The 14,191-nt window shown below is 55.3% G+C and overlaps 1 protein-coding gene across 1 annotated transcript; it reads left to right on the forward strand.

Annotated features, from left to right (window-relative positions):
• Positions 1-481: 481 nt before the first annotated feature.
• On the forward strand, positions 482-9,953 carry Rtn4rl2 (reticulon 4 receptor like 2). The gene is made up of 3 exons (XM_042055450.1): positions 482-597; positions 6,482-6,963; positions 9,816-9,953. The coding sequence occupies exons 1-3, from the start codon at positions 567-569 to the stop codon at positions 9,951-9,953; spliced, it is 651 nt and encodes a 216-aa protein (XP_041911384.1). The 5' UTR covers positions 482-566.
• Positions 9,954-14,191: the final 4,238 nt, after the last annotated feature.

Below are 14,191 nucleotides of genomic sequence, written 5' to 3' on the forward strand. Positions count from 1 at the left end.
CACACCAAGAAGGGATTTCCCTAAAGGCATGGCGCCGCGGAGGACATGGGAATACAGCCTTCCGGGTCTCCCAAGGTTGGGAGGGGGCCAGAGGAGTGGGCTAGACGGAGAACCACTCCCGCCTCCCAGTAGCCAGCAAAGGGTTAAACCGGCAAGCCGGGAAGCGAGGGAGGAGCCAGCGAGTGCGGGAATGGGGGGGTGGGGGGGAAGCGCTTCTTCGCTGTCCCCACTCTCCCTCGGAGAGCAGCCGGGGTGCACGGACCGACCGACTAACCGACTCCCTGCGGGGCTGCACTGTCTAGGGGGCGCGGACACCAGGTGTCCAGGGCCAACCCAGCCCTCTACCCCGTCGTGCCCCGCCCCGTCCCGTCGGGGCCGATGGCTCCTTCGGAGGCACGCAGTCCGGGGGGCGCAGGGTAGAGCTCCGCAGCCCGGCAACGTAGCCCGGGGACTCCTCGGGTCCTTCCGGAGCCCCGCGGAGTCCCCCGCCGTCTGTCCGGCGGGATAAGGGGGCGAGTGGGAGAGCCCTCCCCCCCGCCGCCCCCTCCCCCGAGCGTCGAGACAAGATGCTGCCCGGGCTCCGGCGCCTGCTGCAAGGTAGGGACACCGTCCGGCTGGAGGACCCTAGAGAGGGGCGCCCCTCTCCTTGGGTGTGAGGGTGGGGCAGTGAAGGGGGTGGGGTGGGCTGGGAGCAAAAAAAACCGCTTAGCGCGGGAGCCGCGCCTCCGCCCCCATAGCTGCCAGCCGCAGGAGGGCACTGGGCTTGGAGCCTGCGGGAGTGTGCGGGGAGCTCGTGACCAAGGGGCGACGCGGAGGGCAGAACGAGCAGGCTGGGAGGAGGAGAAAGAGGCTCGGGTTCCGCTGTCCCGGCTCCACCTGCTCCGGGGGACGCCGAGGACTCGGGCCGGCTGGGGAAGCGCCGACTCAGCAACTCCTCGTACCCGGTGTCTCAGCACTTTCCAGTCACCTGGGCAGACAAGCCATGTGGGTAGGGGGCTATCCGGGAAGGTAGGGGGCAGAGTGCGATTTCCCCATGGCCCTGCCAGATCGGAGAGATGGAGGGGCTAGGAGGAGGCTAGTGCCGTGCTTGAGTGACAGCCAAGGGTGTGGGCTGAAGACTGGGGGCGGGGAGGGTAGGGGTCGGAGGGAGGAGGGGAGTCAAGATGAGAAAAGTGTCTAGAGAGGTGGGGGGTGAGAAAGAGGAGGTGGGGGCGGGATGGGGGAGGGGCGGGAGGAGCAATAAAGGTTAGACGACAGGAAAGCTTAGAGGAAACCAGGGTCCAGGGGAAGACCAAGGAAGAGAGAGGAGAAGGGGACCAGTTCAGGAGAGAAATGGAAAGACTAAGATGGAAAGCTAGTGGGGCGCGGGGCCGGGGAGATAACCGGAAGGGTGAGGACTGGGCCTCCGCGAGGCTGGACTGGAAAGGGGATGATGGGAAGACTAGAAGCCAGCGGAAGATGGTGATAGAGGATAGATGGAAGGGTCAGACACGGGGGAAACGGTCAGCAGGATTGGGGACCCGGATCCCTATAGGGCAGAGTGGTTAGAGAAGGCTCGGGGTGTCATTAGAAGCCAGAGAAGGAGAAAGAAGGGAAGCGAGGAGGTGCCCAGGGAAGAGACAAAGAGGCTCCTGGTAACCACTTCCACGTGGGAAACACTCCATTCCCAAACGCCTGCCTGTTCTTCTCTCAGGGAGTGGCTGTGGGCTAGTCCAGGGGACCTTGAGCTCAGGGTCCGGGGCAGCTGTAAGAGAAGGAGGCTGAGGACTTTGTGTGTGTGGGGGGGGGGGTGGCAGCCTCCTCGGGGTGGGCACCTGGGCTGCCATTTATATCTGCAAACCCCGACGTCGGATCCTGCCGCCCCACAGTGGCTGCTTATTTTGGGGTGTTACATTCTGGCAGCGTGAGAAGCTGTTTCAGACAGAGTGAAGCAGCAGCTTCAAACCCTCCAGTCACCTGCATCAGTGCCTCCCCAGGCCCCTGCGTCACTGGTATGCCATCGCCCCCATGCCGCTCCTAAGCCCCCCCCCCCCAGCCTCTGCCCCCTCAGCATCTGCTGGGCAGGCCCCTGGCTCTTCCCAGGAGGCAGTGTGTCAAGTGTGGAGATGGTGCTTGTATTTGGGATCCTGTACCCTGTTTCTAGAGCCAGAGGCCTGTCGACTTTTCCTGGGGTATCTGTGCCCCATTATGGTGCAGTCTAGTTCCTTCTGCCTTGGACTCCCCCCAACACACGCACCGCTTCAAGTTTCTTATCCCCAGGAGCCTCTAGCCTAGCGGTTGGCACAGGCTGAGATCTTCATCTCAGAACCTGGGTATTCCAAGGTCTGGCAGCCCTTGGGCCTTGAGCATGGTTCTTTGGTGAATGGAACCTTTTGGCTCTGGTTACCTTAGCCTTCCAGGATCAATATCATGTTGTGGCTCTGTCCACTCCCTCCTGTGGCTTGATGAGGCTATGCCTGGGGTCATAGGCCACCTCCTTCTGACTCCCAATTGTCCTGTGCTCTAGAATAACCAGAGCCTGGAGCCCAGGAGTGGAAATCTATAGAGAGAGCCTAGGCCCCTTTCCCCCCTTGAGCGTCCCAGGCCTGAGCATATGCGCAGGGCACCTACAGTCCCTCTGCCTCTAGACCACAGGCTCACATCCAGGGGGTGTGGTGGGGGGAAAGTCAGAGTGTATCCTGTGACCGCCGCCGCCGTCCAGTGCCTGTGTCTGCTGCTCTGGATCTCGCATTACACTTGGGCTGCACGGTGAGGTGTCCCACCCTTCCTAAGAAAGTTGGGAACCCCAGGGGTCGCGACAGGTTAGGGCCTCTGGATAGAGAAGGCAGCGTGCACAAGCGAGTGTGAGGCGTGCAGTAAGCACACCACAACAGATGGAGTCCTTCTCTGGTCCCACACACCGTTCATCCTGGGGCTTACCTGCTGACCTTAGATGAAGGGATGAGCAGAGGGTGAGGGAGAAAAGACTTCCCTCTCCCTTCACTACAGGGGAGGGGAGAAGCCAGGATTCTGAGGACAGAAAGGGCTCTACCCAACCAGAAGCCAAATCACTGCTTTTCCAGTCCTGGGTGGGTGATGTTTCCTGTCTCACTGTGGCTGAGGATCCCCGGCCACCTCTGACACACTGCGCCTGCCCAGGATGTGCACAGGGGAACCTAGAGAATAGCTTTGGTCCTGGGGGGGGGGGGGCTGGATGGCTGTGAAAAGGCGTGTGAAAAGCGGGGCTGGGGAGGGGGGGACGTGGGAGAAAGAAAATGGCACAGGGAGCAGGGTCGAGGAGAGGGGAGGGAGGGAAAGGTGCTCTCCCAGCCCCCTACCTTGCCTCTGCCTGGAGTGCCCACTCCAACCCAGCCTGGGGGCATAGAAGCCTAGAGCCCCCTCCCTCTCCCCCCCCTGCCTCCAGTGAGAGAGCCACAACCTGAATTATGGATGAAGCTCCTTGGGTTACAGCTGCTTTGCACGACAGTGAGGGCCAGAAATGGCAACAGAGTCACTGTTACGCAGGGCTGCCGCTGTGGAGCACCCCACCACATACTGGGTCCCTCCTCAAAGGGCTTGCAGGGAATACCGCTGAGATGGAGGGAAGCGGAGCGGGGAGGGGGGTAGCCGGGAGGGGGCAGCCCCGGAGGCCGGTAGAGCAAAGAGGAGAAGGAGAACTGGAAAGAGTGAGGAGCCAAACAGGAAGTTGGGACAAGAAGGACGGGGGAACTTGCCAGCCCCTTGATGAGCTTGACCTCAGGCTGGAAGAGGACCCCTGAGGCCAGGGGAGTAGCCCTCTGAACCTGTGGCCTTCTGGGTTTGTAGACCTTTCTGCTCTCTATCCTGGGAAAGTAGTCAGTCAGCCTGCGTGGGCTGGTAGAAGAGCCTGGTAATCCTGGGGGGGGGGGGGGGGCCAGGGAGGCTGAGAGCTGTCCAGCTCACACTCTGGTGAGCTTGTGAAGGGGGGTGGGATTAGGGGATCAGAGGAGGATTTGGCTTCCTTTGGTGTAAAATCCTTGGAGAGGCAGAGCTCAGTGGGTGACAGGGAGAGGAATGCCCTGCTGGACACCAGGCCAGTCTCTTTCTGGCGCTTGTCCTGCACCACTATAGTGTGTGACCTTGGGTAAGTTGTTTGCCTTCTCAGAGATCCAAATTGCCGTCTCCGTAGGATTTACACAGCTCCGAAATCTCCAGTTCTAAGCCCCAGTCCTCCGTGCTCAGGAAGCCCACCCAGGGTCTACCACTGGACTCCCACACCCCACTCCTCCCTGGTTAAGATCAAGGGTGAGAGACATGCTCCTCCACCCCACGTGGCTCTGAAAAAACTCAGGAGGAGAAAAGTAATCGTGAACCGCCGCACGGGGGAGGGGTGAGAAGGACCGAGAAACGCGGAGGTGGTGTGAACGAATGGAACAGCCGCGCTGTGTCACCGAATATTACATCACACCCAGCCTACACACGCACGGGGCCCGGCACTCACACACGCGGAGGACCGCCAGCACACGCTTGCTTGCTCGCTCGCTCGCGCTACAGGAGGGGCCAGTGACACACACAAGCGGGCTGGGGTGGCTTTGGGAAGCGCCCGAAAGTGAAGAGCTAGGGAGCACCCGAACTCCAGGGTACTCCACTCTGCACCAGCGTGGAACTCCCCAGGGGTGCATGCCGGACACATGTTGCCTACCAGGTGGTGCTGCACCTTCAGTAGTGAGCACCTGTCTCACACTTCCCCTCCCCATCACAGGCACACCTCCATACACACAGCCACATCAGGACGTATTCAAACCTCGGTTCGCACGCAGCCTTACAGATCTGGCACTAAAAGTTACCCACCTCTCAACTACCCACTCCCTGAACCATAGGGACCCCCCCAAACCAGGCCTTCCCACCTCTGACTGACTGGGCTGAGGGAATGGTTCACCTCTCCCCAGGTAAAGATTCCCAGGGACGTCTCAGGCCTTCTGAAAACCCTGCTAGAACTAAGGTCTACCAACAGGAACCTCTATCTGTGGCATTGAGGAGCAGAGGGTAGGGAAGCAGGTAGGAGGGGCTACCTTGCTCCTCCTTGGTGGGGCAGGGAAATACAGGCACCTATCCTCAGCACCTTAGTCCCCTGCACCTGCTTTCTGGTCTGTACCCTAAGAAGATTAGCCCACAACCAAACCCCAAACAGTTACATTGGCAAAAACAAAGGCTTTGAAGGAGACTTTGAATGAGTGGAGAGTTGATTCTGCAGCCCCACCCTCCAGCCCCCTCCCAGGTGGAAAAGGGTTCTTCCAAGGCCTGCAGGGAGAAGAGGGGGGAGGGTGTGGGTCACCAGGACACCCACAGGCCTTCTAGTCACAGACAGCCTCAAGTTAGTGTCTAGCTTTCTCGAGTGGGCTGGTTTTGCTCCCAGAGGACATTTGGCAATGTCTAGAGACATTTTGATTGTCATAACTGGGGGCAGGGTGCTGCTGGCGTCTGCTGGAGAGAAGGCAGGGCTGTAGTTTTAACACCCTGAGAAGAGCCGTCCCCATCCCAAAGAATCCCCAGCCCTGCTTCAGGACAAAGCAGAGGAAACGCTGACCCTTTGACTTTTGACCCTAACTCTAAACAAGGTCAAACACAGCAATGAAAACAGACGGGAAGGAAAGACACCTGATCCCCGAACAACTTTAGACACATCTCCGTGCTGTCTACAAAGCCCTCCTCGTGTCCCAGGCAAAGTTCCCCAAGGAAACTTCAGAGGCCTCCTGGGAGCCCTGACAGAGGGAAGTGGGCAAAAACTGGTTCCACTTTTATCTGCTCCATTGAGGTCACCCTCACCACCAGGTGGCACAGGCTTTTATTCCCAGCACTTGGAAGGCAGAGGCAGGTGGATCTCTTTGAGTTCAAGGCCAGCCTGGTCTACAGAGAGAGTTCCAGGACACCCAGGACTGTTACACAGAGAGACCCTGTCTTGGAAAAAAAGAAATAGAGAGAGGGAGGAGAGAGAGAGAGAGAGAGAGAGAGAGAGAGAGAGAGAGAGAGAGAGAGAGAGAGAGAGAGAGAGAGAGAGAGAGAGAAACCCTTCACTCTTTGATACAGTAGAGAAACACAGGCATCCATTCTTAACAAACTATAAAGACTTGAAGACTGGGATTGCAGCTGAATGGGCTGACTGCTCGCTCGTCCAGCATGCACAAGGCCCTGGGTTTGGCCTCAGACACAGCATCAGCTAGGCATGGAGCACAGCACTGTAATCTCAGCACTAGGAAGGTGGAGGCAGGAGGATCAGAAGTTCAGGGTCATCCTCAGGTGAACATTAGTTTGAGGGCAACCTAGGTTACATGAGACCCCCACCTCTCTCTCTCTCTCTCTCTCACACACACACAAAAGGGAAAGAAAGAAAAAGAAAATGAGGTTTGTACACCTCAAAAGAGCCTGGAGAGCAATGGGAGGCCACTCATCCCTTGAACCTGCTAAACTGCATCTAGACCTCTGACCAAGCGCCCAGTGAGCCCTCCCTCTGCTCTCCCCACAGGTCCTGCCTCGGCCTGCCTACTGCTGACACTCCTGGCCTTCCCTCCGGTGACTCCCAGCTGCCCTATGCTCTGCACCTGCTACTCATCCCCGCCTACCGTGAGCTGCCAGGCCAACAACTTCTCCTCGGTGCCGCTGTCCCTGCCACCCAGCACGCAGCGACTCTTCCTGCAGAACAACCTCATCCGCTCCCTGCGGCCAGGCACCTTTGGGCCCAACCTGCTCACCCTGTGGCTCTTCTCCAACAACCTCTCCACCATCTACCCGGGCACCTTTCGCCATCTGCAGGCCCTAGAGGAACTGGACCTCGGTGACAACCGGCACCTTCGCTCCCTGGAGCCCGACACCTTCCAGGGCCTGGAGCGCCTGCAGTCGCTACATCTGTACCGCTGCCAGCTCAGCAGCCTGCCTGGCAACATTTTCAGAGGCCTGGTCAGCCTACAGTATCTCTACCTCCAGGAGAACAGCCTGCTCCACCTACAGGTGAGCCAACCATCTCCCTGGGCTTCTTCCACCTCTCTCTCTCTCTCTCTAGACCTGCCTAGCCATGTCCACCTACCTGTGTCTCTGTCTCCTTTCTCCGCGTCCGTCCATCCCATCAGTAACCCCGCTCGCCCCTCTCTCTGTACCTCTCTCTGTAACCCCCATTTGTCCCGCCTGTCTCCTGACTTGCCTCCCATATGTCTCCCTCTGCCTCTTCTGTCTGTCTCCCTTCACGCACCCACTCAGCACACCCCACAATGTCTGTGTATCTCTCCTTTCCCCCCCCCCCCGAGAGCCGCAGCCCAAAGGCCTTCGCATGATCTTTTCCCACCCACCCCCACATCCTCCCACTTCCCAGGCGAGCTGGACAAAGGGTGGAGTCATTGCCAGGGAGGGGCTTGTCTCCTGAAGTCACACTCTTCTCTGATGGCTGGGTAGTAACAGATGGGGAAAGCCTTGCCCTCTGTAGATCCCATCCCTCAAGCCTGTTGTCTCAGGTAAAACTCTGTTACACAGCAGAGAAATGGAGGCTCTGGAGAAAGAGAAATGAAAGGAATAGAATAATTGTTATTTGCTGTAATTATTATTGATCTAATTATTATTTATTATCGTCGTTATGCTCACTGTCTGGCAGTCAAACCCTCATGTCTCCTTTCTCCAGGAAGTAGTCACTCAGAAGGACATGTCCCCTAGCAGCACAGCCTCTGGCTAGAGCGGGGCACTCCCCCACTTGAGCTCAGAGGACCTTCTCCCTATTCAGGCCTTGGTTCCCACAGGTCCTCTGTCTGTGGGTTGGAAAATCAGTCCCAGCCGACGTTCCTGACAATAGCAATAGCGCTGATAATTTATCAATGTGTTGAGCATCCATGGAAAGCCGTTCTAGAAGGACAGCAACCTTGGAAACGGTGTTCAGATGGAGAGAGGGGCAGGAAAAGGCATAGTGACTAGCGTGATGTGTCTCATTATTGCTGAATGAGGGCGATCAATTCATCAGGCACACATAGTAAGTACACATTGTGTCGGGCCCGAGGCGGAGCACTTTACAGACACCAACACTACCGGGTGCAAGCATGTGGCATTGTCAAACATGGGCCTCAGTTTTCCTTTCTGTGAAGTGGGAGTAATGTGAGCATCCGTCGCCCAGGGATTTTGTAAACACTAAATGCATGAATAATTTGTAGTGTCCACTTAGAATAGTGCTTGGCATGTATAAGGGCTATATAAATGCTCGTTAAGATGTCGTGTGTTTTAAAATAAACTTTATTTAACATTGGCCTCAGTGAAATGCCCCAGCTTGAACTTCACCTTAGAAATCTGGGTCAACTCTAAGGATTATTGTGAGGCCATGGATAGGATCCAACACACACCTCCCATTTCTCTTCTTCCTAAAGTTGCCGAGAGCCACATGGTTACAGCGTGCACTCTGCCTCTTCCTCACAAGCCTACAGGCGTCTGGAGGTGGGGGGTTGCACCACAACATGCACACTGGAGACCCTAAGGATTTGTGGGACATAAGTCCCTGTGGTTGGGGGCTGACTGGGCTCCCCATCAAGCTGAGCCCCTGGCAGCAGGGATAGACAAGGCTAGAAGGGACACAGAATGGAACTGACTGAGACTCCACAGTCCAGTGGGAGCTGACACTTGACCTGCCCAGTACGACCATACCTTAGAGGGCTCGTACCCTGAAACACAACTGAGTGGACTATGGGTTTGGGCTAGTATGTTTGCTGGTTTGCTGTTGGTTTGTTGCTGTTTTAGACTTGTTTATTTTTATATGTTTGCCTACATGTACATCTGTGCCCATTGAGGCCATAAGAGGAAGCCAGATTCCCTGGAGCTGGAGTTAGTTACCTGTGGTTGTGAGTGGCCATGTGGGTGCCGAGGGATCAAACCCAGGTCCTAGAAGAACAGCCAGTGCTCTTAACCTCTGAGCCTTCTCTCCAGTCCTGGCCTTGAACTTGGTAAATCCTCCCACCTCTGATTCCTGAGTGCTGGGATTACAGACTGTACCAGCATGCCTGGTTTGTACAGGGCTACAGGTGGAACCTTGGTCTTGGTGAAGGCTAGGCAACCATTCTACCAACTGAGCCGCATCCCCTGTGGGTTCGGTTTTAAAAGCGCTGCTCAGCCTCTCTGTGTGGCTTTAGATAAACTATTTTCCACATCCCTAAGTTGGCACCTTAGTGATGTTTATCTACCTATAAGGTTCATCGGTATTAAAATGAAGGGAACTGAGCACAGGCCGCACTCCAGAATAGAAGTACTGTGATTATTGCAGGCTGAGCACCTGACCTGAAGTGTTGGGGATCGGGTGTGCTTGTTTCAGACTTTGGAGGATCTGCATACACATGATGAGTTATCGTGGAGACAGGACCCAAGTCCAAGCATGTAGCTCACCCACATCTCTTACACGCTTGCCCACATAGTTCATCCATGTCTCCTACACACCTGGACTCACAGCCTGAAGAAATTTCATACTAATTCATAATTCTGACTGTGAAACACACTTCATGGTAGGGAGGTTCAGTCCATTATCATCACGGCAGAGAGCATGGTGGCAGGCAGACACGGTCCTGGAGTAGCAGCTGAGAGTCCTACATCTTGCAGGCAACAGGAGGTCAGCTGAGATACTGGGCAGTACCCTGAGCATAGGCAACCTCAAAGCCCACCCCATAGTGACACACTTCCTCCAACAAGGCCATACCCACTCCAACAAAGTCACACCTCCTAATAGTGCCGCTCCCTATGAGATTATGGGGTCCAATTACATTCAAACCACCACAGTGGCAGACACCTTTACCTACTGAGCCAACTTTGCTGGCCTTGACTCTGTTTCAGTGACTGCTCCTAAGACCCTGATGTCCTCATCTGATGTGGGTGTCCTTCTGCGTAGGCATGCCAACACTTATGAACATGTAGAAGCTAAGGCTGCTCAGCATTCAGCTTTAGGGAAGGTGCCTCCCTCTCCTCTTCCTAGTGGGGAGCCATGAAAATGATGCCTTCCACAAAGACAGACTGTGACATGCTAGTAAGTTAATGTGTAGAGTACATCGCTTACGGTTTATTTAATAAATTACTTTTGCCAGGCAGTGGTGGTGCACACGCCTTTAATCCCAGCACTAGGGAGGTGGAGGCAGGTGGATCTCTGTGAGTTTGAGAATTCCGGGACAGCTAAGGCTACACAGAGAAACCCTATCTTGAAAGGAAATAAGTAAATAAATAACTGCTGACCCTCAGGCCACAGACAGCAACCTGTTCCTGGGGTCACCTAAACTCAAGGTGATCCTCAGGGTCTTCTGAACTAGAAACGGCCTCTTTCTGAACAATCTTGACCTGGGCAACATCGGGTGTCATGGGAAGGAAGCCTCTTCACACCCGGCCCTTTATAGAGAAGAGAGACAGCACAGCCTCTGTCTGTGAAGTGCCTGATAGAACTAGGCTAGGAGATGCCACACGCAGGCGAGGAAACACGTGGCTCGGTGAGATCCTCGGGGAGCAGGTGTGACCCAGGATGGAGCCCAGCCTGCCCCAGAGGGGAGCTCTGAAGGCGGCTCTGATAGGCTGTGGCCGGTGCACATGAAAATGGTGGCGGTTCTCATGGCTTGTCTGCTGAGGGCTAGGCACTGTGCCAGGCCGGTTCATTCACCAGCAGACTCCTTACTGAGCACCTACTGCATGCCAGGCAGCGTGCAGGGTGCCAGGGATTCCAGGGTGAATGGATTGAATGGAAACAGTACCCCTGCTCTGCTGGAGGGGAGCCAGACGGTAAAGCAGCATCCCTCCCTTAATTACTGCTATGGCTTACTTCATGTTTACTGGCAGGTCGGAGTTCTAATCTAAGCCCTCTCTCATTTGCTGTGGCCCCAGGGTCCCACCTATGAGAGAGACATCATGGGCTGTTGCTCAGGGTAGGAGGTGCTGTGGGGACTAAGGGGAGAAAATACAGAGTTGGGTGGGAGTCAGAGACAACGGTGACTTCACCAACTGTGGAGCTGCCAGGGGAGAACTGGCCCAGGCCTGTTAGGCTCTGCAGCACAGGTGTTGGGAGTCTTGCCGCTAGAGCTCACGCGCATGTTAGCTGTTGGGCCCTCAGCAAGTGGTTCCCTTCTCTGAGCCCCTCTCTCTCAGTCTCCAGAGAGAGAAGGATCACAGCATCTGCCTCAGAGTGTTGATGATTAAGATACTATCAGGATCTGTGCCACACAGGACTTGGCATTCAATGAGAACTTGGCAAATCACCTGCTGACGCCGATGATTATGACACCTACCATGGATGGGCAAGCACCACGAGCGGGGGTGCCCAAGGCAGAGTGCACACACAGAACAGCTTTGCTGAATGAGTGAGATCAACTCCCAGGCTCACTGAGTCAAAATTATCAAAGGCTTAGAGGACCCGAAGGATCAGCCACTCAGAGTCACTTCACAGAGGCCCAGAGAGGTGCCTGGAGCTATCCAAGGTTGCACAGCCGGGGAGGCTAATGAGATGGGTACCAAGGCCAGGAGATGGAAGGTTGGAGGAGGAAGGCAAGGTTAAGAACAGGATGCTCTCAGCAAGGCTGAGGAGCTCAGGGATGCTGCATTTAGATTCCAAATGGATACAGAGAGCTGTGAACCGGCCAGGCGGGAGGCAAGGGAAATGTGGTTTTTGAAATGGAAGAGAGGGATGACTTTAGCAGATGCTCCTAGCCCAGAGGGAGGGGGCGGGCGAGAAGGTGATGGGGGAGGGGCCAGGGCTGTGAAAGTCAAGAGCTCATTAATGCACAGAGAAAAGTTTTAATGGTGGAGAAAGGAAGGACCGGATTTGAGAGCTGCAGCCCAGGAAGTGGCCATGGGATTTGGCTACAACTTGGGGTGGGGGAAGGGAATGGACCCCAAGGTTAATGCTCAAAGGGGCAAGGAGCGAGACTTTTAGCCAAGACACAGAGAAGAGAAGAGGCTAGAATACAAAATTGGGCTGTGGTTTAAAAAGAAAAATCTGGGTTCCCTGGAATGCCATCACCTCTAGAACCCCAGTGCCACTCTCTCCTGCATCCCCACACTGATCTAGCCACACATCTCTGGGTGTGTCCTACTACTGCTGACAGTCTAGGAAGAGAAACCCCAAGGAAAGGGTTAAGCAGAAGGACTCAGAGCATCCTCACAGGACAGGAAAGGAGGTGCACACAGCAGGGCTGAGGCTATGGGGTGAGCAGGTCAGCTAGGGACCAGAGGCCGGAGCAGGCAGGCATTCAGCGTGGGGGCATCCGAGGGTGGAGTGAGCTGTGCTGGTGTCAGAGGTAGGTACGGAACTTGAGGACTGATCTCAACGTGGCCAAGAGAAGGGCTCTTGGCAGACTCGGTTCCTGTAGTGGAGAGGGCGGAAGGCATATGGGAAGAGGTGCGAACACACAGGAACACAGGAAGGTGGAGGCTGTGGATTTGGGCGGGGACTCTGCATACTCCCCTTCCTGAGACCTTCGACCAGGTGCCCAGGTAGCAGGAGGAAGGAACCATCTCCCCAGGCACTGGGGGTGTGGGAGAGAACCAAAGTTAGGGAGCAGACCAGGGTGAACCGGCATCAGCAGAGAGGATGACCCTGTTCTGTTTACCCAGATGCCCTGGGACCTGCTCACCAGGGCCATTTGGGGAGGGCCGCAAGGCATGTGGAGTGACAGGAATGGGGGTGTGGCTCTTTCTACAGTTAACCCTTCACTTCTGATGGGTGGACACTGAGTAGCTCCCAAACCACACTGCATATGTGGGGAGGGGGGGCAACTCAGGGCCTTAAACATGAATAGGCAAACTCTACAACTGAACTACAGCCCCGCACCAGCTGACCACCAAACATTCTCTGATATGCTGGTTAAAATGCAGAGCACCCCGCCATGGCCGTACCCTACCTTCTGAGCCATAATTCCAAGGTCCTGCCAGTTCTAACATGACTTCACAGGCCTGTCCCCGACACCATCAGGGACTTCAGCTTCTTTTCCTGCCTCTGTGCTAAGTCTGGGGTGTGGAACGCTGAATAACTCAGACCGCGGTGGAACTTCCAGTCCCAAAGAAACCCTCCCTTAGAGGAAAATGGATGGGATGGAATTCTAAATGAGCCCCTGCTGTCATGGATTATGGATGGCTGACTATACCTCTATCAGGTGCTGTACCCTCCACAGCATTGTAACATCTAACCTTCCTTTAAGAACATTTGGGGGGGGTGAGTTTCAAGATAGGGTTTCTCTGTGTAGGTCTGGCTGTCCTGGAACTTGCTCTGTAGACTAGTGTGACCTCGAACTCACAGAGATTCACCTGCCTCTGCCTCCCAAGTGCTGGGATTAAGGGCATGTGCCATCACCTCCCGACTATTTAAGAACCTTCTAAGGTGAGATGTATATACTAAGGGAACAGAGACTGTGTGAGGTTAACCAGCAGGGGAACAGGAAAAGCTGGGGCTTACATCAGTGCTTTTAAGTCCTGAGCCTGTGGGCTTCACCCCTGAACAAAACCTCTATATGCAAGAATTGTACCCAGCACTCCACCCCATGAACCTTCCTTCTGTGAACTCTGTTCATTGGCCCTCAGAACAAACTGAAGAGCTAGGAACACTCACTTCCCGTTTACAGAGGAGAAAGCCTGCTTTGAGGAGGTACTTAGGCTTGGCCAGCTTCACAAACATGGCTAATTTACACAAATGTCTGTCTACCTATGTGAAAACCTTATCCCAAGCATTTTTTCCTCCTCCTTCTTTTCCAAGACAGGGTTTCTCTGTGTAGCCCTGGCTGTCTGTAGAGCAGGCTGGCCTCAGACTCAAGAGATCCACCTGCCTCTGCCTCCCCGAGTGTAGGGATTAAAGGCGTGAGCTGCCACTGCCTGGCCTATACCAGGCATATTAATACGTGCGACCCCATTAATTGCCACATTTTACAGAGGAAGAAACTGAGGCACAGAAACACAGTGACTCTTCCCAGGTATCACAGTTTATGACAGACCCGGGATCTAACTCTCAAGCTCCAAGCAAGGTCTTCAGGCAACCTCATCATCAACACAGGAAAAGTGGACTTGTTCTCAGCCTACCCCACCCCTGCTGAATGGCAAGCACTGGGGAGGTCCTGAAACCTGAAAGGGGTTGGAATACACCCTGAAGTTTAGAATCAGACAGGGGGGATGGCATTGTCCCTGTGTTGACTGCCCTCTTGACAGGTTGTAGATTCACCTAGAAAGGCAGGAAAGACGGCTTGTCAGATAGGTGGTTATC

Source organism: Arvicola amphibius, chromosome 7 (genome assembly GCF_903992535.2).
Source record: "Arvicola amphibius chromosome 7, mArvAmp1.2, whole genome shotgun sequence".
Lineage (NCBI taxonomy): Eukaryota > Metazoa > Chordata > Mammalia > Rodentia > Cricetidae > Arvicola > Arvicola amphibius.